Source organism: Synchiropus splendidus, chromosome 8, assembly GCF_027744825.2.
Source record: "Synchiropus splendidus isolate RoL2022-P1 chromosome 8, RoL_Sspl_1.0, whole genome shotgun sequence".
Lineage (NCBI taxonomy): Eukaryota > Metazoa > Chordata > Actinopteri > Syngnathiformes > Callionymidae > Synchiropus > Synchiropus splendidus.
In genome coordinates, this window is record NC_071341.1 from 17,987,485 (window position 1) to 18,011,574 (window position 24,090).

The following is a 24,090-nucleotide window of genomic DNA, read 5'->3' on the forward strand; positions in this document are numbered from 1 at the left end:
TTCCGCTTTGCAAATGGCCGTCAAAAATGAAGAACAAGCCCTGACTTCTCTTGCACATACTGTAATCTGCACATTGTTTATCATTGAAATAAAAAACAGAAACTCTATACAAACCAACCCGAAATTGATGGATGTAGACATCCATGAATGACATGGTAAGTGAAATGGTTAAACATGTTGAAGTGCTTTTTAATTGTGTTTTGTCTAAGTGATATCAGGCAGATTTGGGGCAACATGACCCCACACATTAAATGAAATAATTCCATTTTTATGTCGGCTTTAATGGCCTCTATCCAGGAGCAAACCATTAAGGGTTTTATTTTTTACTCAAGTGTTTGTTTGGACGCAACACAGACGGTTCCAGCCATTTGTGAAACTCTTACCTTCTGTTTATGGAGCGAAGAAGCTATGACCACCTCGTTCACACGCAGCCATCTGTTCAGGTAAACAGATAAAAGGGGAGTGATTACATGAGTCGTTCACTGGCGATGATGTCACCTATGGGAACCTGCAGTCTGCTGCAGTAGCAGCAGCTCACCAGTAGATGTCACCGCTGTATGCTTATATGTCGAGTTCTGTGTTTTTTATATTGTTTATGCAGCTCGTTCACTGACAAAGAGAGAGAACATTTCATATGGGAACGATTCAAACATTTTATGCTTTTGTTAGGTGGAACGCCAACGAACAAAATGTGAATTATTTGTGAGTAGTCCATCCAGAAATGGAAGAGGGATTGTGTGTTTACAATGTGTGGGACTGCCACTCAAACAGTTTGTAGACGCCAGGCAGTTACCTAGCAACCTCTCCTCACTTCCATAGTGATGCTATTTTTAAGCTACAGCAGAGAAAAAAGACAAACAAGAGGGCTGATGGGACTCAGAGTGAAAAGAGAAGTGGCAATGAGCAATAGACGCATGCTGGGCATCACATGGCGCTTCACTCCCAACACACACACACACACACACACACACACACACACACACACACACACACACACACACACACACACACACACCACATTCACTTTCTGTTATTATTAACAGTTCACGGCGTGAATAGGGCGGGAGAGACAGAGGAAACAGTGGTGATAGAAAAGGAAAAAAAAGGAATTATCAGTCTTTAATGGTGGCAAAAAAGGCAAAAAAAAAATTCCACCTGTAGTAACACTGTTCTGGCTGTTGTCAAATAAGTGCTGACGACTTGATAAATGAATTAAATAAATATAAAAGACTCATACAGTTCAAAATCCGACTTGAAAAAAAAATCCGACCCACATGAATTTAACATGAATAGACTTTTTGGAATGATACATTTAAATTGTTATTATTTCCGGCGTTATCTTGGTAATTTCCACCATACACTAAGCTGCGGTATTAAAAGCGATAATACATAGTTTTATGCGTCACGAACTGGTGTTGCGAACAGCAGATAAGTATAACAAATAACAAAAGCAAACAATCATAACGTATGTTTATAGCCTTAAAATAGCTAAATGAATAACTCATGTGAGTAATAAAAAGGTAGAAACATATCATATGAATCAATAAAACGCATTCAACCGCGAAGACAAACCTTGTTTTCTTCCAATAACCTTGTTATTTTAAAACGTAGCATCAACAAGTAGCTTGGCGCTGCGATGCGTTTTTAAAGGAAGTTCCGGTTTTCAACAAACGATGCCTTCAAATTAGAACACTACTTTATATTTCAGATATTGTCCGTACAAATAATTTCAATCAAATAAGTAAACGTCAACACGCAAAACATCAGAATCACTCCACTTTATTTCATACGTTTTATTTTCAATCAATTGTGCATTCCTGGACTAGCAGTTCAGTAAAACCAGTGATGGAGGCTTCTGGTGTATGAATGTTTAATGGGACAACAAAAAAACGAACCAAAAAATAATAAATACTTTGAATAAGACAAAGCCTCAAGAGAAACTGTCAGTCTTCTTCTCTCATCACACAGAAGTTGGGTCGTTCTCTAAGTCAGGAGTTCCTCTGAGTTTCCCCAGATCTTCTCACTGTTTTTTTTTAACTGTACACAAACAGAAAGTTGGGCTGCGGGGTCACATGACATGACCACTTTGAAGAAAATGGACGATAGAAATATCAACAAATACAGACAGTCACAAAGCAGCTCAGCATCAGCCAGTAAATTCTTTTTCACTTCTCTGTTTATAATGTATTCTCCTAAAGTAAAGCTTTCAACAACCAGAAAACGTTCCCTTTTTTGTAGAGTTATGCCATATATTCACAAACATCTGACAAACATTTATCTCGATTAACAAAAACAGGAGTTTAAAAACAGCCAGTCATCAAACACTTCTCTTTGTGCTCTATATTAAATCCACAGTAAGTGGACAACCTCTGCGTGGCGGCCATTTATCAATTTGCATTGAATGAGTTTTATCTGGTTCTTGGGCCCGAATGATTAAAGCGGAGTCTGACAAACACAAAATGGCGGAATGATGCCATGGAGAGAGGAGCGTGGATGGAGACCTAGAGCCCCAGGGGATTGTGGGTGAATCGTCTCAGGACTTCCAGCGATGGAGACCAAACACGCAATTCCTGCTCCTCCTTGTTGTTTGTGGATCCTTCTCCCCTGAGAAACTGGGATGATGTGATGATGGAGTCAAATAGAGGAGCAGAATGGAAACAAAACAACCTTCTCAGAGTTACGGTAGGTGAAGGAGCAAATTAATAAAGAAGCAAATGTTTTGTTTCACTTGGGAAGATCTGATGATTCAATGTGCTGTGTACAGGAGAAAGCATTTCTTTCTCTTTTAAGTACCTGCAAACTACAGACTACAATAACAAGTGTCTTATGCGTAAGTTACAGTCTGCCTCGAACTCAACTATGTATTTACTTTACCCTGCTGTTCATAGTTTTAGGAATGTATTGAGATTGTTCTTTCTTTTCTTTTTCTTTTAAAGTAAGAATTGCTATTGCTGAAGCCTCATGGATTTACAATTACTTTGGATTCATTTTCCCGATGAGAGGAGTGTGTATGACACACTTTGAGTCATGATCTACAAGTGCATTGAGGGCCTTTCTGTTGCAAGGAATCTTCAGCAGAGGGTCCACCGGGACATCCAGCGACCTACATATTAAAGTCTCAGTCACAATAAGAATCTCATTAACACACTTCTAGTAGCTGTTAACCTCAATAAGCGTTAGCTTTAATATTAATATTTAATATATTCCACCTTATATTGAAAGAATATCTCTTTATTTTCCCAATAAATGTAATCATTAAATTGTGTTTCAGTACTTAAGTGTGTGTATACATCTAATTATAGGTCCGAAAATATTCAGATTTCGATGTCAAATCAGACCATAAATTGAAGTATGCAACCCTGAAGCCAATGCAATGTTTTCTTACACCGTCAAATCTAACTTCAGACCTCCAAAGTAAGAGCTTATCTTGATTGTGTGACTTATAATGTCATGACCAGATATATCCTGTTTCCTCTGAGTTAAATGTGGGTTATTTATGTTCATAAATAAATGTATGTTTTACTTCTTTATCAGGTCAGGTCAAGCGCTAACAATAACTAGCAATGGCAAACACTTGTTGAGCTTGACAGTACAGCAGTTTGAACCTAGTTAGATTCATATATATATTTATACTTTTGCAACAATAAATAATATAGCTATAGACCTATGCTTTACCATATTTTTACTCTTTTGGAATGTAACCTCAAGGAGCGTTGTTAGCAGCTAATACTATCTTGTGGCGTGAATGTAAACTGATCGTGTGCAGCTGTTTTAGTGTTGTTACCGGACCTGAGCGGTCTCAGTTACAGTTGAGTCACAGTGATGAGCTGGTCAGGATTGATATAGACTGGAAGTGGAATTAAATCAAACTTGATCAAAACTTGATACAGTTTGATTTGTGATTTCGTGCAACCCACCGGATATCACTTTTACACACAGGCCACTTGTATCCTACTGATCAGTCCATGCAGCCCAAAGTCTCCAAATGTTTTTACAGATAATCAAAAAAGGGGAAGAAGAAATCTCAAATGGCTTTCAGGGCGGATGGATGCCCTCGAATCCCCCCTTCTTTGTAACTCACATGACCTTCAAGTGACAAATGGATGGACTGGCTGATAAAGTAGTTGCTTCTGATTTGGTACGCGCTCCACCTGGCTGTTGACAGGACCATTTCCGCCGCAGTGACATCATCAACAAACCGTTCATGAGTGGGCAGCTGGACACAACACTGACCCAGGAGGAGCTTTGGACGACAAAACACACCAGTTTCCACAAGAGCAAAAGCTGCACACACACTGGAGCTATTGACAAATAAACCCACCACAGCAAACAGAAACAAAAGTCAAACGAAGACTGGAAATAGCCCTTGAATAAAAAAGAACGTCCAGATATGGAGATATGTGACCATTAAAGGAGCGGTTGAACAACAAAGAGGCATTTCTGCTCGTTGACAGATTTCCCTTCTGTTTGATAGTCTGAGGAGCCTGAGAGCCCAGTCATGGTGGGATGTACAATCAGATTCGACAATGGTCTTGATATGTGTCTCACACCCCTGGATCGTTTCATCACCACACCCCATTTTCTTTGCAAAAGCCCCCAGGCGCCATTTTTTCTCCTCAAATAGCCGAAGAGAGAAGGCAGAGTGAAAGAGAGGAAACAAAAGCAGATTTTTTTTTTCTAACATTTACCAAAATCAGTTGTCTGCCATGATATTTTTAAACACCTTTCCAGTTCCCAGCAATAATTGTTTGATATATTACATCACGTCCCCTTGCTTTTTTTCAAATGTTTTTTTTTTTGACTGTCTATCGAGGGAGAAGAGCCGCAGCACCTGAAGGGGAGGAGCAGGAGGGGGAGGGCTCCTCATGTTTCCCGGGAATCACTGTTTCTTCTGTCTGCGGGCTGCACTGTCAGAGGTCAACTGAGTTCATAAGAGGAGGGATTCGATGCAGGACGACTCGCTGGGTCAGAAGGCGGAGGGGTCAGTTGGGGAGAGGAGGCTCAAGGTTTAGCCCTGGGTCTCTTTGCCGCTCTCTCGCTCCCGTTGTCCACTCTTGCTCATCTTCATTTCCGTCAGCTGAATATATCGCAGCACGTTGGTGTCTGCAACACACAGGTGGCACGACAGGTGAGCAGGTTCCAGCTAGCACAACAAGCAAAAGTGCCTTCAGCACACATTTGTCAATAAATCTAAAGTCAGAGTTACAGGGCAGATTCAACAGACGTGACATATTTTATAGATTAAAAACTTTTTTAAAACGTTTTTGGAGTGGTTTTTACTATAACATAAAACATAAATCATGACATAAAATGAGCAATACAAACAAATTCAATCACGCTAAGCATGATCTTTATGTTTCTTTACAGCCAGATCACGATACAATGCTTGCTCAGCTCTCACAGAATATTGATGTTTATTCGAAGTTTATAAAACCAATACGACTGTGATCTTTAGTGTTGTAATGTTGAGTGGAGACCAAGACCAGACCACAGCCAAACTGACAACAGAACATCGTTTGTTCCAATGAAAACATTTCAGTTCCTGTTTTTATTCTGGAATAAATACCAGTGATTATTTTGTAGAATCAAATGAACACAGCAGGGGGCGAGTGTGAAACCGCCCTTAGCTAGACCAGGGAGAAAAGGGAGAAAAAAACATGAGCCAAAAGCCATAGCCCCAGAGTGGGAATGTATTGGCTTCAAACCTCATGTCCAAGGTGAGCAACAGGTGAGGTGAACATCGTGGATGAGCCAGTTTATCGAATTTGTCCTAATGCAGTTATAACATCACGTCATATTTGCTGACTATCAATGCATTTTGTATTGGAATTGTAATGTATTATGTATATATTTTTTACATTTAAGAAGTTCCTTGAAAGACATTTGGACTACAATCTTTATAGGATGTGCAGAATTTACAATGTCATTACTTGGTCTCAAAATAATTTTGACAACAACATCGGCAATAATTTGTAATAATTTTGTGTAGTGGTCTCGAATACAACAGTAGTGACTAAGACACTTCATACCACATGGAGTCAACATCATGGGTGTTTTCACCTTATACAGCACTTGTTTAAAATATAAAAATATAAAAACAAACAAACAAATGTGTTTTGCTCACCTGTAGGCTCGCGGTTCTTAGCGTCACGCAGGTAACGCAGGGCACATTCGTAGTCACCCAGGTGATAGAAGGCGATGCCGGCCCGGTACATGGCCTTGAAGTGGTCTCTCTGATGACCCAGCACCTTCAGACAGTACTCCTTTACCCGCTCGTAGTTCACCAGCTCCGACTGCAACAGGCACGCTGCAAGAGACAGATGAACAGTGAGTAATCATTTTATCTTGATGATGACTCCTCGGCCTGTAATCGAATGAGTCTCATCACCAGAAGTTTAAATGACACTTTCTGCTGACTTCTCACTCTGCGTCTCTTAATAGCGCCACAGTGAAACCCAGTCTCACGCCGGCTCCTCTGGAGATACCCGATGAGAAAAAGACAGAAAAGGTTGTGTAAGCAGATCGCGCCCGGGGGCAGCCGGGTGCATCTCTGCTCGCAGCTGCTGAACATAACAGAAGAGGAATGAGGATGAAGAGTGAGCGCTGAGAGGATGCTGAAGTCTGACCATGATGACATGGCAGAAAAAGTCGTGCGGGCTGAAGCACAGAGGAGATCAACACAGTCGCTGATATCGCAGAACTCATTCAGAGCTGAGCTCCAGCTATCACACGGGTTTATTTCTCCTGTCAGGAGTGAGCAGGGAAATGTAACTGGGCTGATGTGTTGTAAACAACAGGCCTCAAGGATGTATAAAAATGTCTTATTCTGGTGGTTGTAGCACAGAAGTGGATCACCGTCTACCATCCAGGGAGATATTACAGCAAAGATCATGTTTGTACGCACAAATATCAGGCGATACATACTGAATTAATATTGTGGAATATATTTATTAGACAATGATTGTGGCAGTAATAACAGCCAAAAATATAACATAATAATAAGTATCTGATTTCCTTCATCCGGAGCACACCAAACACAGCTTCGTAAAATAATTCACCCAAAAAAAGCAGGACTTGAAAGAAGATTTTGGCTCTTTATCATTTCCTTCTTTATCAGTTAACTCAAAACTAACATCTCCAATCTGATCTAGGACTTAATAAAACATCCCATGCTCTTATCTTAATGTTTAGAAATCTCTTGATCTCCACTTTCTCTCATTAATTCATTCAATTTTTCTGTTAGCCTTGCGTCCCTAATCTGAAATATAAAACATGATTCCCCTTCATTTCCTCCTTCTTGTCTTAACCTGTCATGTCTCCACTTCATTTCTCCCTTCGCTCTGCCCTTGACACTCAGACGGCTCTGTGAACAACATGAGTCAGGGACCATTAGCCGGGAGGAAGGGTGAGTCAGGAGACAAGGAGGATGGGGAGGAGAAGAGTGCAGTAAAAAGGAGTTAAAGTGCTGGAGTGGAGGTGAGACCCGTGGGAGAGGAGACGCCGCTCGGCAGCGAGCTGTTGACACTTGACAGGAAAAAGTGTTAACGTCCACGTCGGAGGGCAGAGACTCGGAGAATCAGAACCTGAAAACAGGTTGCTGGAGTCAATACCAGCTGTCATGGAGCAAATAATAGGCAAAATTAAGGGTCGTGAGTTCACCTGAATGTTTGCTTGCCAGTGACTGGTCATGGACTGTTCAGCTGGTAACCCTGAAGCCAATGCAATGTTTCTTACACTGTCACTTCCAACTTCAGACCTCCAAAGTAACAGCAAATCCTGATTGGAAGGGGCTGGAGTTTATCCCAGCCATCAGGGATGAACACACTCACACACTTAAAAGACTCACTGGTAACGAATGCAGGTTCAGCCCAGAACAAGAAGTGGCTTACGGTGGATTTGAGCCAACAACCATCTTGCTGTGAAGCTTCAAATCCAAGAGTTATAACTGATGTTTGTTGACCCCTTGTTTGTTGCTTAGACAGGATGGCATAACAAATTTGGTTTGACGGAACTCTCAACAAGAAGTCAGTTTCTCACCATGTGATACTACGGATGAATAAGTCTCAGCTAGTGAGTCGATAAGATAAGATAAGGCATCTTAGTTATGCTGCCGGAGCAAGAACAAAACCCTTTAAAAGATGCTCTAAACCAGTGATTCTTAACCATAGGGCCGGGGCCAGTGGTTGGGCCGCGATCGCCCCCTAGAGGGCTGCTAAAAGTTTCTTTGTTTTACACCTCTGGGCCACGAGACGCTCAGTTTTAATACATTAGCCACATATGGTGGCAGTAGTGTGTCACTGAATTGGCTTGGCTGCAAATCTGTAAACAACTATGGAGAAGTTCTTGAAAAGACAAAATGATAAAGAAAACAATGCCGCCAACCAACAGTAAACACTGTTCATGAAAACACCTGTTGAGGCAGTTTTGAAAATTAATTACAACATTTTATGGCAATACTTTCATTTACACTGTACTTATATCTTCTTTGAAGTTCCAATAAAATATATAATTTTTATTTTATGATATTTATTATATTAATCTTGTTCCGAATTTAATTCAGTTTTTCCAATGTTCTCAGCAGTTTGCTTCAAGTGTATTTTTTTTTTCTTTCGTAAATTTGATGAGTATGACTTGCGACGATCAAATGGTTTCATGTCATTTCACATAGTTTTGTTTGTTTGTTTTATGTGTAAGTAGATAAAATATGGTTGTTGATCACAAATGAAATCAAGAGGAATTAATCAGTTCTATTGAATGGGCCCCGGGTCCATTTGTTCTGGGAAAGGTGGGCCAGAGATCAAAAAGGTTAAGAACCCCTGCTCTAAACTGCATTAGATTTATTGCAGCCCAGAGCAAAAACTATCTTTTGTTTGCGGCTACCGTTGGATTGTACAGTATGAACGAAGCAACAACTTGTTTCAGTTCGTCTCTCACACTTAGAGATAACAGAGTAACTTCGGTGCAAGTCTTTTAATGCGACCGATCAAGTGATAAGTGAAACTATTGGCAGCATTCTTCCCAGATTATCTCATATATCAGCGTAAATTTGTATTAATCCAGAAGTCACCAACAGACTGGAAGGTCCCCAAAATCTTCCCCCTATCATTAATCTATTCTCATTGATTGTTCCTAATTGCGTTCATCAATCCACCCGCTCTTTTTCAGGAGAAATAGCAATGTTTAATTCATGCCTTTTATCCTGAGTCATCAGCAGGCAGGTAAACTCACCTCAGATGGCCTCCATCTCTCCAAACTCTGTCTCTCTCACTACACTTTGTTTTTACAACAGAGCGGTCTGCTCTCCTCCTGACGCGCCCACATCCATCACTGGACCCGACGAGAGCTTTCTGAGGATCCAGTTTCAGTCTATAAAGACCTAATGGCTCACACACACACACCACGGCTCTCACACACACCCATGTAAACAGGTTAGAGTATACGCCCATAGACAAAGGTGGAGGCGACATCTTCACGTTAAGGTTGCACTGTTCAGAAACCCTAAAAAAGATGTTTTTAAAAAGGTAGTGTGAGACTGGACTGCGGCCCTGTTGAGTCCAGAAGCGATGACTGGCTGACCACACCCCTCCGGACCATTAGGCAGATGGATGGGATGCCAAAGGAAACGTAGATTGTGGTGAGATGCATTAAGGGTGCGATAATGACGCCGTCATCAGAGCAGCGAGGGCAGCGGCGCAGACAGAAGCCAGAGATTAAAAACAGCAGAGTAATAATGTTGGAGCCAAGGTGCCGCAGTCTGACTGTCTGTGGGTGTCGCAGCATGTCAGGAGCCTCCAGTGTTCGGGATGCAGGAGCCTCTAAAATCTGGGGTGCCAAGTTACTTCAGTGCCACTGGATGTTTCGAGCTTACCTCACATCTACTTTGAAACAGTTCACCTTTAAGAGACACCATTGGGCGATACAACACTTAGTCTCAGTTCGCTCTAAAACTAAGGCCCAGCTGAATATTTGATGCAAAATTTGCCGGAACTTCAGGACCTTCTATTTGTGGGGAACTATTTCCGATTCTTCATTCTATAACATGCATGAAACTTTAGTGCAAAGGTCTCCAGCTCAAAGGTGGGGGCCAAATAACCAAAGAATGGTGCCCCGGAAAGTCCATCCACAAGGCATTTGATGTCATGATGTATGATGGTAACTGTTCAACTGGGTGATATTTTCCTTTCCTGAAGACCCTGCTATGACAGCTCAGCAAATTTAGAGAGTATTTCAAGACCGGCAGTTGCGGAACTGTACGGACGTTTTCATGCTCTGAAAACATTTCACAGCTTCATGAGCATGAACAAATATGATGCAGGTTTTGCAGCAAAATTGAGGCTCAATCTTGGAGCTATTCCAACAATGTGTCCAGGGACTGAATTTTTAAAGTGTGAGTAAACAGTTGTTAGCATTGGCTAATAGTTTAGCATCCAACTGTATGTGGGCGCTGACGAAAGAATAAATGCAAACAACTACTACATATTGAGAAACATTGTACAGATGACTTGGAAAAGAAGAGGTTGGTAGTTGGTGGAATTGTATTAAACACATATCGACTAATCTCCAGTGATGCCACGTTTGCTAAATTGAAACCTACATTGTTTGTTTTGCAGAAACCATGAACACATCAGCAATTAATACAGCTTTGTTACAACACATTTGCTATTAACTATGGCTAAAGCTGTGAGAAGCATTTTTGCAGTCCTTGTTGTCGTTTCCATTCATTACGACGACAGAGGCGGCCATTTTGGCAACTTTAAATATATTTACTTCATAAATACAAGAATTTAAAAATGTTTTGCTGCCTGACTGAAAAGCAGGATGAGGCTTTAAGGTAAAAATGATGTAGCTCACAAGTGGTTGAGGTGTTACTAACATTCATGATGAACCCTTCGCTCCCTCAACTCTCACATCACGGTTCCCCACGCTGACCTGTATCGTGTCTTTATCAAGCCCAAGAGTTGATCAGACCAACTGACTGTGGTACTAATGAGCAGATGTGCTGAAGACAAGGAGGTAAAATAACAACTTCAGAACCGGTGGTGCCAATGAGGCGGATGGATTCATCCGAATGAGAAACCTCATGCAAGGACAAGCAAAGAATGGAGGCTCATCTGGGGCTACAACATTGTTCTTACACCGCCTCGGCTTCAATACCAGAAGGCAAGAAGCGGGTGTGAATGTAAAGAGAGTCTTATATAAGAGCAAAGGGAGCAGATGTATAGGCAGATGCCATGTTGGCATGTGTGCATCTTAAACAGACCAGGATCCCCGCTGGTGAAGCCTCAAGCCTCATGTTCTAAAAAGCAGAGCCTCATTTTCCTTCAGCAGACACAGCACCAGCGCCTTGAGAAATGACAGAGGGACCAAGATGCAGACACCTCCGCGGTAAATCTAACAGCCTCGTGAGGGAAAGGAGACGGCAACGATACGCAACAGAAAATGTTGGCAGAGCGTCTCTATCTCCGTCCCTCGGGACCTGAGTCGCTGTCCATCACAGATGATGTGACACCATGATCTGGCTAATTTGAAAGGCCCCGGAGACCCCAGCGATTAGCCTGCTGTCCATCACCTTGTAATTAGTTCTGCAGGAAGACATGGAGAGACGGACCGACGCCGCTCACAGCCACCATCTTCTCACACATCTATCTTCAACCGTCGCCCTTCAACGCCCCACAGGGCTGTGTCCTTGTCCACTGAGGAGGGATGGTCCCTACCTTTCCCTCACCCTGGAGCCCCGTCTGTTGATCGACTATTCTCCTTTTGTCGTTCTCATTTGAAAGTGGCAAGTTAACAGAGTGAAGTTTCAGTAGCTGATTCACAGTGGAGCCCTCTCTGAAAGAGCGGTACTGATGACGTCCCATAATTACACGCTGGTGTGGTTGGCAGCCATGTTTCCCTCTGGGCGTCTTCATAATGTGGGGCGACGCACCAGCTGAACAAATGAGTCAGCGACTATTTCGGACGAGCCGCTCCGAGGAGTTAGTAGAGTGAGAGGAGGATTTCTCCATCGTAAAAACCAACGTGTGACTTGAATTCTAAAACACACGTTGAGTCTGTAAAGAGTGCACATTAAACAGAATGTAATAAAAGATAATATTAAAATGTCTTTTTGGGCTTCTGCGTATCGGATTAACGACTCGCAGCTTTATTAAAGAGCTGCAAATGACAAACGAATTGTGTCACGATGCGTCTTTCATCTCTATCAATTTGCTCCTTCCTGAAAGTTTCCACTCTCCTAAAATAGTTGGCGGCTAGAGATTAATGATTGTCTACTTAAATATTTATACCGGCGAGGAAGCAATCGCCTCTATTCTTTCATCTCTAGACCACAGACAGAATTCTTTCCTCCAACTTCTTTGTGAGGATACGATTCTTTAGACACAATGTCCAGAAAGATGCTGTTTGAAAAAAAAAAAAAATATATATATATATATATACTCATACTAATAATACGAACAACATGTTGTTCGTATTATTAGTATGAGTCAATTCTTACTGAAGAAATATTTGGGAACAGTCTTTCATTGTGATGGACAGAGATCAAGGGAAGTGAGGAAGACAGTGGCTGGAATGATGGACCAATGAGGTTTGTGGATGAGATGACTGGAAAGGGACAGGTGTGACAAGGCAGGAGGCATGATGTAGGTCAGACCTGGGCAAAGCGTGGCGTGGGGGCCAAATGCGACCCAGTATTTATGTGGCCCTCATGGAGTCAGAGTAAAACTATACAACTGAGATTGTTGTTGTTCCTAACATTTTTTGTCTTGTGCATTTTTTGTTCATTATGATGCGACACTTAACATTCTTGTTTGTTTTTTTTTTATATTTAAAAAGTGTAATTTCATAATCACACATGACGTCATCACTTGATTTTTATTTTCAATTTTCTCGTGCCCTCCTTTCTTTGAGTTTCACAGTCCCTCTCAACGGTCACAATACATAACCTGGCCCCTTACCAAATTGAAGTGCCCACCTCTGATATAGGTGGAAGCCGAGGTTTTTCCACCATCTCTTTGGGCGTCAAACGCAGTCATAGGTCCGAGTGTATTTACACAGGAAACAAATAAGGTTCAAGAGGTGACCATCCTACTTCTCACACCTTTCGCTGCAGAGAGTGTGCACATGTTTTGAGAGAGAGAAATTATATCCTCACAAAATGAAGCAACAAGCAAATACTAGTGTTATAGTTGAGTCCACTTAAGCTGAGACCAGGTTGAGACAGAGACCAGAGTATAGAGTCCAAGACCAGGGGGAGCACGAGTAAGACCAAGGCAGAGACCAAATTGGATGCAGAACAAACACTAGTTTGTTCCAATAAAAGCATTTCAGTCCTCAATTTATTTTGGAAAAGAAATTAAATGTTTTCCATATTTTTTTCTTTTGCTATAGGAAATACATTTGTGTGTCAAGATGACTCATGCTTCTATATCCCATTTAGTCTTGGACGTGGTCTTGCTGTGGTCTATAGACTATGCAAACAAACCTGGAAACATCGCAAAACTCTCGAATGCCCAGCCACCCAACAAAGCAAACAGCCCTGTTCATCATCATCATAAATATTGACCCAAAACTTGAAGGCAATTGCCAGTTTTATTCATTATTAATTTAGCAAAGAACCAGATGTCAGAATCCAGGACTTCCTCATCACATCTGTACTTGGCTGAGTGAACACAGACGCCACTTGAACGATCAGTCCAATTGAATAAAACAAAAAGTGGGTAATTTATTGGAGCTACAGCTTTGATGCTGGACAGAGTCAGGCATCTTGGTTATTGGATTTGTCCCATCATCCACAGAGTCTGTAGAATTCAGTCGCCCTGCTCGGCCATTGCTGTCACTTTTTCTCCCCAAACAGAGCAGAAACTGGCAACTGTGTTCGCACAGAAGCTTTGACAAATCTGTGAGATTGATGAGTAATTCTATAAAAAGGTCAGCCAGGAAAGATGCCAAAGGCTTTTTTGGCTCCGACTCTTCTGGAGTCAGGACGAAGCGGCGGAACAGTTTCTCTGGTGGCATTGAACCTTCAGTGAGTATCGTTGGTGTGAGTTAGAATAAACATCATGTATTTATGTATTTAAGGGCTCTTTAGTAATACAATAGAAAAAATGTAACAAATGAGTGGCCCTCAAAAGTGCCGGATAAATCAAACTAAATCTGAGGTCTAGCACGGTCGAGCCACCATGAGAGATGCAGTCAGTCGGCTGGTTTTCCCTGAAATAAAGCCGGCTTAAGCCAATTCTCATTACCGAGAGTTTATAGAAGACAATTTTTCTGCATCTATCTGTCCTTCGATGGCAGGCGCTTTCCATCAGCGTGTCAGGACGAGGCCTTGCTTCCAATTCCCCCCAAAGCCTCGTCTGTCACGACTCTCGATGATGGACTGAAAAAGCTCTGACAGCCACTCGCTTTCCGGTTATTTCAGACCGTCATCCTCGTCGCACCGGGGCCACGGCGGCGGCGTTTTCATAAGTGGCCGACGTTCCGGTATAATGTGATAAGTAAGGGATTTGATTGGCGTGTGTTCACGCTATCTGGCTGAAGCCGCAAGATTTGATTTTCGCCCGAAACAGAATCATAGTCAACTCATGTGTCAGGCTTGGGCTCAATCTATTTTAAGAATCTCATTACTGTTTTTACTAGACTTTTTTATCGACAGAAATGTAGCATCATCTGTCCAGTCTAAGGAGCCCGGGACCCTAACCCTAATAAGCCTCAGCAGAGACCAAACACATCATTTATGACCTCAACATCGGACAATTGTGACTATTAACTGACCTTTTTCTAAATGTTCTTGGCCTGTCATCTACCGCTCATCCAAGATGGATGGCAGGTGTAGACTTCCTTTGCCCCAGAAACCCCCTCCTATTCTGGCGGAGCCATGTGTTCCCAGTTGGGTTGCCACCTTTCCAATTATTCTACACAAACATTCTTCCCAGTTGCAGTTATTTACAGAAATATACACGTCACGAGTTGAACCATTGGTTTTACACACAGTGTTTTTTGTTTGATGTTTTCTCAACATCAATTATCATATTAAACATCAGATCGAAAACAAGACACTACATAAGAACTGCTCGCCATTGTCTTAAACATTCGTGAAACTTGTTGGTGCCACTCCCGAGGCAGTTCTTGCAGCCTAAAAGCCGGGTTGTGTGTCCATTAACCGCCATCCTGCGACAGCTGGTAGCGCCATGGTGCGTTCAGGACACCTCCAAATACAGAACCAATAGCGCCCGTGTTCTGACTCAGCCTCAGGGCCTAACATTACTTGGATACTGCAGCCAGCGGAGAGAGGTGTTAAGCCACCTTCGACTGGCTTCTGTGGAGGGGTTCTACTTTGAGTCTCTCCTAGATGACTAAGCTTCTCACCATATTTCAGCAGCTTGTTTTTCTTACTGCTAACCATAGCCGAGCACAGACTTGGGCAAAGTGCAGCCCAGGGACCATATGTGGCCCTTTGCTTGTGTTTTTGTGGCCCTCCAGAGGTCAGACAAAAATTATACAACTGACAAGTTATCATTTTTCTCTCATTTTTTGTACACATTCAAGACTAAATTTTTGTTTCTTCTTTTCGTTTATGAATAATTATTGTCCTCAAAATTAAATGAAAATATATTTGGAAATAAATTGCCTTTTTATTTTAGATGTTTGGTCCGTGGTTTTATTATGATTTATATTCAAATACGATACATGCAAAACATTTTTTAAAATATGTTTCGTGCCATATTAACACTTCTTAATATCCTTGCTTCCATAGAATATTTAATAGTTCATTTCATACACGTTTTTCCTTCACGCTCCGTAGTCATCGCCGCCTTTCTTTTGGCATGATGGCCCCTCACAAGAGTCACACTTTATAATGTGGCCCTTCAGGAAATGTAACTGCCCACCTCTGGCCTAGAACCATATATTAGAGTTGAAGCATAGATCGGACTATACATCAAAAACTTTGATGTACATCCGCCCATCCATCCGTCACTAGTGAAGGGAAGTGCTGTGATAGCAACCAATAGAATTTCATCTGAGGAATCCAGGGACCGCCCTTGCTTTATCCGTTTATCGAAGATGGACAAGTGAAGAATGAACTCTGAAGTCAAACGTCCCATTCTGACGCAGCACAAGTGAATATTAATCTTGTTTCAAAGGGTTTACTGCAATGTATTTTTTATTATCGTCCATTAGTCTGACTTGGACATGATCAGATATCGGACTGGAATTGAGGAGCACTTAGAGTTGGACCAGTCATGTTAATGGTCTCTGCACGGAAGGACCTGCTGCAGAGCAGAGCTGGGGATTGAATCAGATCGTGAGCTCGCAAAGTTCATCAGACATCATGTGTTGTGGTTACTGGAAACAGTGAAACCTGAAAACAGCTCCGGAAAGTCTTGTGACCAAAATAACATTTAAAACATGTCCTGTCTCTTAAGTGTTTGCGTGGCGAAGTGTGCAACGAAGACTACAGTGCGACTGGTACAGTAGAAGGGGCGTCAGTCGAATCCAAGCCATCTGCAGCTCTGGCACACAACACTCCCCTGGCTACTGTTCAACTCTTACCACCTCTCTGATGGCAGACATACGAACAAGTTACACCAACAACCCCCTCCCCCTTCCTCTCCCACAACAACAACTAGTCTTCCTTCTCTTACAAGCAAAGAGAAAACCCTTTTTTTCCCTCAAACCCAACGCTCCATCCTTCCCTCACTGTAACCCCTCTATCGATGTATTCCAGCATCCTGTCTCTTTTCATCTTTATTTCTCCGCTTTTATCTCACCCACTGCTCCGTCTCCTGCTGATGGAGCTGGCGGAGGATGAAAGGGAGGAGTTTTCTGATCTGCTTCGGTTCTGATGGAAGCGACGACTGAACACTAGCAGCGGGTTATAGCGGGATCAACCCGTCTGTGGTGTTACACATCAGTGATGAAGATCTCCAGCAGCAGCGCGGCTCTGCAATGAATCAGAGGAAGTGACAGCGAGGGCTCGGAGCACGCGGCGGGATTAGTCTTCCTCCATTTAATGAAAACTCATTGTGGAATACGCATATTCAAAAAGCTTCAGTTCATTATATCGAGCCAACAGTTCACAAATCCTGGCACGCTTTGGAGAATTAACACAGATTTGAGCATGACATACAAATTTGAGGATAAACAAGACAAATAATTGGATATTTCCATCACCATATGCAACATCCTGCCAGCCATCTACTTAACCCAAGCAAAGAGGCAGATGACCCTGTCTCCAGACATCCCCTTCAGCCCTCCTGGGGAAACGCGAGGCGCTCTGTATAAAGTATAACTTCTCACTATGTGGAGGAGGAGTTATTCTGCTCTGAAAACTCAAGCACGAAAGGGGCTGATATTTTGGAAACAGGTTATGGTTATAATTCCTGACCAATAGTTTCTGAAAGCAAACTGGGTACGATGTCATTCAAGGAGAGATTATGCCTGTAAGTAGGTACAATCTAACTTCCATTCAGGCCAAACCCAAGGCTAACCCTGACCCCAAATATTGAAACCCAGAAAGGGGGGGTGTAATTTGGATGGGGGGGCAGGAAAACCAAAAACAAAGCCAGCACGGAGAGTCTGGAACTACAGGAAGCTCATTTTAGTATAAAACCTCTCAGTAGTCATTGTATGCAAAACAAAACGGTGCTCTGTTCACTTCATAAAACTCTAACAACTGCTTTTCTTTTTTTTTTTTTATTATTTTCAATTTCCTAGTAAATTGTGGACTTTTAGAATCACTGCCTCAAAACTGTTTTGTCAAAATTGTTGTCACATGATGTCGACACACAGTGTGGGGGACAGCTTTTGTTGAGCTTCAAATTTGTATTGAATTTAATTTTAATGCATTTAAAGCTGTTGTGGCCACATAAAACTCCTTGGTGGACTGTATCAGGCCCCCAAGCCTTGGGTTTGGCAACTGTGTGGAAATATAGATTTAGTCAACTGAGATCTTCTTGCCTTCCAGGTCAGCTCTTTCTTCACCACAACAGAGCAATACAGTCTTCATGTTTGCATTGATTCCTCAGCCAATTCTGCAACTTGCCAAAACTACTGGACAAAACTCAAAGATTATTGTTATTTCTTTATTATTGTTATTATTATAGTTATTTACATTTTCTGGCTGAGAACCAACACATTCATTTCAGATCTTTTAAGCCTCCACTTAAATCTGTAGCCTGTGGAATTTGTAAGGGACTATCTTGGATTAAAAAGTTGAACACTCAAAGAAGCAGGTAGTACTCGCAGCAGAGAGGCGGATCACATGATCTGCATTTAACAAACAAAATGTAGCCTCCTGAGCAAGAGAAATATTTGGGGCTCATATTGTGGGGTCCAGACATGCAATTGGTTATATTCAACATGCTAACAGTGTGCAAATATTTGGCCCCTGAGCATCTGATTCTGACCGATTTAAAAAGCACCTGGGGTTCAGGATAGACAGCGAACGATTTAAGCCAGCATTAGCAGAGTTACAAATAATAACAACGGACCATTTAAGGAATTAAAAAGACACTTGAGGACAGAGATCTGTGCGTCAAGATTTGCTATTTGAAGCGTGTTAATGGACAAGACAGAGTCAAGACGCTGGGGTTTTCTTTCAGTCAAGTTCCTCCATTTATTGCTGTCATGGCGGGAGGGACGGGGAAGTCACACAACACACACACACACCTGCATCATGTGTTTTTGGACTGTGGGAGGAAACAGGAGTGCTGCAGGGGACAAACAACAACCACTCAGAAACAGGCCCAGCTCACTCCGAATCCACAGCACAGACGCAGCTCTGGTTCTACTGTAAGTTATGAATTATTTCATAGGTCATAAATTCAGTTTGGACTTAATGGCCCAGGAGAAAATATGGCTCCGGAGGCTCGACTAGTTAAGTACCGATGCTTCAGATGTTTTCCACTTGATTTATCAAACTTTGACTGGGAAGCCTCATTATCATCAGATACATTTGCAGGGAGAGAATCTTTAATGATCCGTACAAGGTGCTGGAATTATAACAGCCACAAACGTGTCAGAGCCACAAGACAAACTTGTCTCGACAACTGAAAATGATCAAACATATTTTATGTAACCAGCGAGTGCAAATTGTTAACAGCGCGCAGTGAGCCGACGTATTGGACCACCATTTAGTCTGAGGTGACGTGAGGCGTGGAACAAAAATCCTACCATTAAATGGAATTCATGAAAGCTAATTTGTGATCAGACAAGTTCCTCTTTTCAGGAAGTTAGTTATGAGGCGGAAGAGCAAACAGTCACATCTGTTGTGTCGGTGAGCGAGTGAGCAGCCGCCCGGGGGAAGGATGCAGGGATCTGGCAGGTGGTCCGCCTTCAGCCAACAAGTTGCAGCTCCGTGAACTGCGACAGACGCTGGTGTAACGCATTTAGAAGCCGGCCCACAGGGACACGGGGACTCCAGGTCGCTCCTTAACCAGCACGACAAACAGCACATCCATCATCGCCGCCTGACAGAATCAGGAAAGTGGCCCGTTGACGCTTGTGTGGATGTTTCCTCACAGATCACGAACAGTGATCCCCGATGTGAAGATGCTGCACTAATACGTTTTTTTCTTGCGGCTCATTTCAGAGAACAGATGTTAGAGGCATACTGTAGGTAGGTCACAGGTCCTTGCATCAGTTTTTAGTGATCTTAAATCTAGTGGATGTGTGGCTTGAAAATAAGTTCATAAATACTAAATTGTAGAAAATACTGGAAATAAAATAGGAGTTGAAGTGAAAGAGTTTAGTAAATAGACTTGAATTAATGTGACTTTTGTTTGGAATAATGGAATGGAATTGAAATCTTGTTAGTACAAGCAAAGCTTTGACTTTCAGGGCGGTGAAATTGCAACAAGCAAAATACAACAAACAAAACTGTGAAAAAGGTAATTCCATTGGTGACAACTATGAAATTATTACGCTGTAAAAGCGTAATAAAGGCCTTTTCCCAATTAATTTATCCGACTGGGTTTTAAGGCTTTCAATATAGTGGAGTAGATAAGGCTCTGAGTGTGCGTGTGTGTGTGTGTGAACTCACTAAATCAGACACACTGACACACTGCACTTAAATGAGTCCAAGCAGTCTCAGCAATTGATTGTGATGGAGCAGCAGAAGCAGCCTCACTGAGAGGTTCGACACACTGTGAACACACACAGACATGATCGTGCACGTCGGCCATGATGGCCCCTCAGGTATCATCGCCATCAGTCAACAATGATGCATGCGCACTTCTACCTCTCCTCCCAACTTGCTCTCCTCTCTTTAACCCTAAAGTGATCCATGTACTTACTTGACCTATCATCACTGTCCCTTGGGAAAACGTTGTTCTGAGACGGTGTCAGTGTCATACATACGTATTGCCCTTACAGTTGTTGTGCAATTCGGCATTGGAACATTTTACTTTTATAGAAACCTGCGTGAGACTTTAACTATTATTGCAGAAAGAGTCCCATAGAGGTCTGTCTGAGAAGCAGAGATCCAGCCTTATATAAAATTCTTAAGCATTGTTTAGCATTTTCGTGTCAAAAGAGAGGAATAAAGAATATTATTTTCCCATTTTTTTCAACATTGTACAGTAGGATGCACCATTTTAGTTCTTGGATGACTGAAATGTATGTTTTTAACACCTCAGAATCCAAGTAAGTACAGTGTTTTGGTGCTGGTACTTTCCTCTACAGCCTTATATGCCAAATCGCCAGAACCACAGTCGGCAGAAAAGTTGGATGCTAATGAGGCTATGCTACAGAGTGTTCAAACAGTGATGATGGAGGACATGGACCCTGAAAATTGCCACAGCATAAACACTATCGTCTCAGAAAACAGGTTCAATCCACTTGCACAAAGATTAAAAAAACAAATAGGATGGCATATTAGCTTAGCGACAAGCTAATGTGGCTGTGCTAACAGTGACAGCGGAATCTCTGAACAACAGCAGTGAGGTTTTGGCCGTGAACAACATAAGACTTATGGACTTGGTTGTAGGGACGGCGGGATGTCACCCAACTGAGTTTTTTTTACAGGTTTGGAGAGTCAAACAGAGGGAGCAACAACAAATAAAAGCAGTACCGGTCGCCACACCAACACTTTTAGAGTCATCGATTTATCGCTGCATATTCCTGGACTACGGCTCTGAGGACAACCACAGGAGCGCGAGGAGAACATAGCGAAAAGACATAGGTTCGCTCCAAAACCCAGAGCAGCCCGAAAGAACAAAAATCTATGTGGGTTTTAAAAAGGCAGCATAATAAAAGATGCAGAAATATGGACTCACAAATGCACATTTCAAGAAGAAAAAGATCCAAATCCCAGGAGGGATGAGGAGAGGAAAGGGGAGCAAAAAAGGAAAAAGACATTGATATAATTTTGCAGTTTCTAATGAATGAGAGAGGTGGACGGCAGGGAGTGTTTGAGACAGTGACCATACGAGAGTAGTTATTAGGACAAGAGGGAAAAGACCCGCTGATGGTTGCCATGGCGAACATGAACCCCTGCGGTCTGCCACTAGGCCCCCTCCTCCTCACCTCTCACCACCCTCTGCCCATCATCCCTCCATTTCTACCGCTCATCTCGCCACTTGAAACCGAAACGCTTTTTGACGCCATAAAGCGCCTCTTGTTTTCTTCCTCCCCTTCATGTTTTTGTCTCTTGATACCACATCCCCCACCTCCTCCTCCTCCTCTCCTCCCCCATGTTTCCTTCACGCCACACTGGTCTCCCCACAGGCTCCGTGGAGAGCGAGAAGGCAGCACACAGCGACCTTCAGAGCATTATGGCAGCCGACCGGCCACAAGCAGACTCTCGGCTGACCGATGAGATCACAGTATTAACAAGAGAGACCACGTCAGTGACGGGAAACCACCGTCACCTTGCATCGTAATCGGCCATCATCTGGATGTGAGTCACGGCTGGAGTAAATGTTTAATGATAATGGTAAGTGTGACTATGTATGACACACAAACTTTGACAGGTAAGACTTGAGGATGAGGCGAACATGGCCAACAACAAGGATGAGGATCAGCACCTCAATATTAGAAGGACAGGAAATGGACTTAATGTCCAGGGAGGGAGTCTCTTCCTGGCTATACACTGAGTATCTAATGGATGCATCACGTCCCACACGGTGTAAATAGAGATCAACATTTAACTCAGTAATAAAATAAAAACATGCGCAGTTAGAACAAGACAAAATGCAGAGCTCGCCTTTGGCAAAAACCCAGACCCACATTCTTTGTGTGTGACTCCTCTTCTGTGTCTATTTATGGCCACATTAAAACATTGTTGTCATGACTATAATAATTATTATTATAGCTTCTTTGGCTAGGATTAATAAATAGTGTTTCATCAATCTGCTGCTGAGTACTATTAAAGACAAGATATTCTTTACTCTCTATTTTTTCCACAGCAATGTCTTTATAATATCGTGAGCTTTCATTTCAACATCTTTCATCTTGTAATATTGTTATTTTATAACAAATATTTTTAATCATATAACAGTAATTGTTGTTCATAATATTACTTTTTCCACGTATGTTGTTGTACATGCAATTTCCTTTCTCCCCATATACTATTAACCAAAAAAGTCAGGCTGTATCATGTCCAACATGCATTAATGGAAAGCTCAATAGAAGCTTATTTTTTACTTTAATCTTTTCAAATTTTGGAAGAATTTAAAACTATGCTCCCAAATTCTAGCACCAGCATCAACAAAGCGATTCATTTTACTCTCAATTGAACCTCCAAGTGTCGCACTCTAACGACCAGCAGAAGCACATGAAGGGGGAACGTGTCACACGTTAAGGCGCTTCAGGTTGATGGGTTGCATGTCACCGGATGTGTCGAGGAATCACTGACGGTGTGGGCATGTGGCGCGGGTGAGGTCACCTCATTTCTGGAGTTGTAAGATGGGGAGACCCAGGCGAGCTGAAGAGAACCATCTCCTCAGCAGCTGGGGAATTGTCTCTCTGCCTTCACCACTGACCAGTCAATGTTGTGCGAGAATAAGCCAGCGTCTCCCTGCATCCTCCATAGACCGCGGTGCTCGGGGTTGGGGCTCACCTGTCAGGCTGTCGTAGCACTCGATCTCCGTGCTCTCCACGGCTCTCCTCTGCTCCTCGGTCAGCTTGCTCTGGCTCAGAAGGTTCACCTCGGACCCGCCGCTTCCGTCCTTCACGTGAACCCCTTTGAGCTGGAGCAGAGCTCGGTGGTACTTGCCGATGGCTTCCCGAAATTTCTTCTCCTTGTAGCAGCGGTGACCCTCCGCTTTGAAGTCGATGGCTTTCTGGATCTTGGACTCCATCTCCGTCTCCCTGTAGCCGCCGTCCCCTCCTCCTCCTCCTCCGGCGGCGGCGGCCAGCAGGCTCCGGCTGCCGGTCTCCGGGAAGCTTTTAAGGCTCTTGATCTGGTGCTGCTTGGCTTCCATGACTCTCAGCGGGCCATGGTGCTCGGACACGGCGAGACGCGGGGGGAGACGAGCGCCGACGACACCTCCTCTTCTCCCGGTGGCTTCGCTCACTGACACCTAAGTGGAACGGGGGGACATTTTGGGCGCTCCAGACTCAGAACCAGTCTGCTCCGATCGCAGCATCAGCACCACACTCCGCTGCCGCAAAGCATTGTGGGAATCAACACAGGAGTCGTGAGGCGGTGCTGCAGTCTATAAACCCTCACGATTTCTCCACCAAACGATGACGAGGCGTGAAAATAAACCACGGTATCACCACCGCTTCGGGCAGACGCTCGATTATTAAATCAGATTGATTTTGAATGTAGTTCGATCGGTGATTTATTTGGAGTCATATGGCATGACGTCATCCTATTGTCTACAAACGGACGGTGGCTGCGGTGACGAAGGCAGCGATTTAAATAAACCGTGGACGCACTTTCAAACCCATAGTGTCTTCAAGCGGCAGCTCAGTCGGCGGCAGCTCGACGACTTCAGCCGATCAGGTTTTATTTGAGACAATAGGATACGCGGGAAGGAGCGGGGAACAGCGAGCTCTGGCGTACAACGGTAGTATTGCGCTACTCATCCCTCCTCTCTTACAGGATACAAAAAAATTACCGTTTTAAAAATGCAACTTTAC

At 42.9% G+C, this 24,090-nt stretch overlaps 1 protein-coding gene across 1 annotated transcript; it reads right to left on the minus strand.

The window, feature by feature from the left end:
* Nucleotides 1-1,328: 1,328 nt before the first annotated feature.
* On the minus strand, nucleotides 1,329-23,520 carry ttc9b (tetratricopeptide repeat domain 9B). The gene is made up of 3 exons (XM_053872917.1): nucleotides 23,063-23,520; nucleotides 6,125-6,307; nucleotides 1,329-5,103 (listed from the first exon to the last, which is right to left on the minus strand). The coding sequence occupies exons 1-3, from the start codon at nucleotides 23,424-23,426 to the stop codon at nucleotides 5,009-5,011; spliced, it is 642 nt and encodes a 213-aa protein (XP_053728892.1). The 5' UTR covers nucleotides 23,427-23,520; the 3' UTR covers nucleotides 1,329-5,008.
* Between the last annotated feature and the right edge of the window lie 570 nt (nucleotides 23,521-24,090).

Excerpts from the sequence above, each read along its gene's own strand:
- ttc9b (XM_053872917.1), bottom strand. The coding sequence starts at position 23,426 with ATGGAAGCCAAGCAGCACCAGATCAAGAGCCTTAAAAGCTTCCCGGAG. Across the intron at positions 6,308-23,062 it reads GTGCTACGACAGCCTGACAG|CGTGCCTGTTGCAGTCGGAG; the intron begins GTGAGCCCCAAC and ends TGTCTCTTGCAG. Across the intron at positions 5,104-6,124 it reads TAAGAACCGCGAGCCTACAG|ACACCAACGTGCTGCGATAT; the intron begins GTGAGCAAAACA and ends TGTGTGTTGCAG.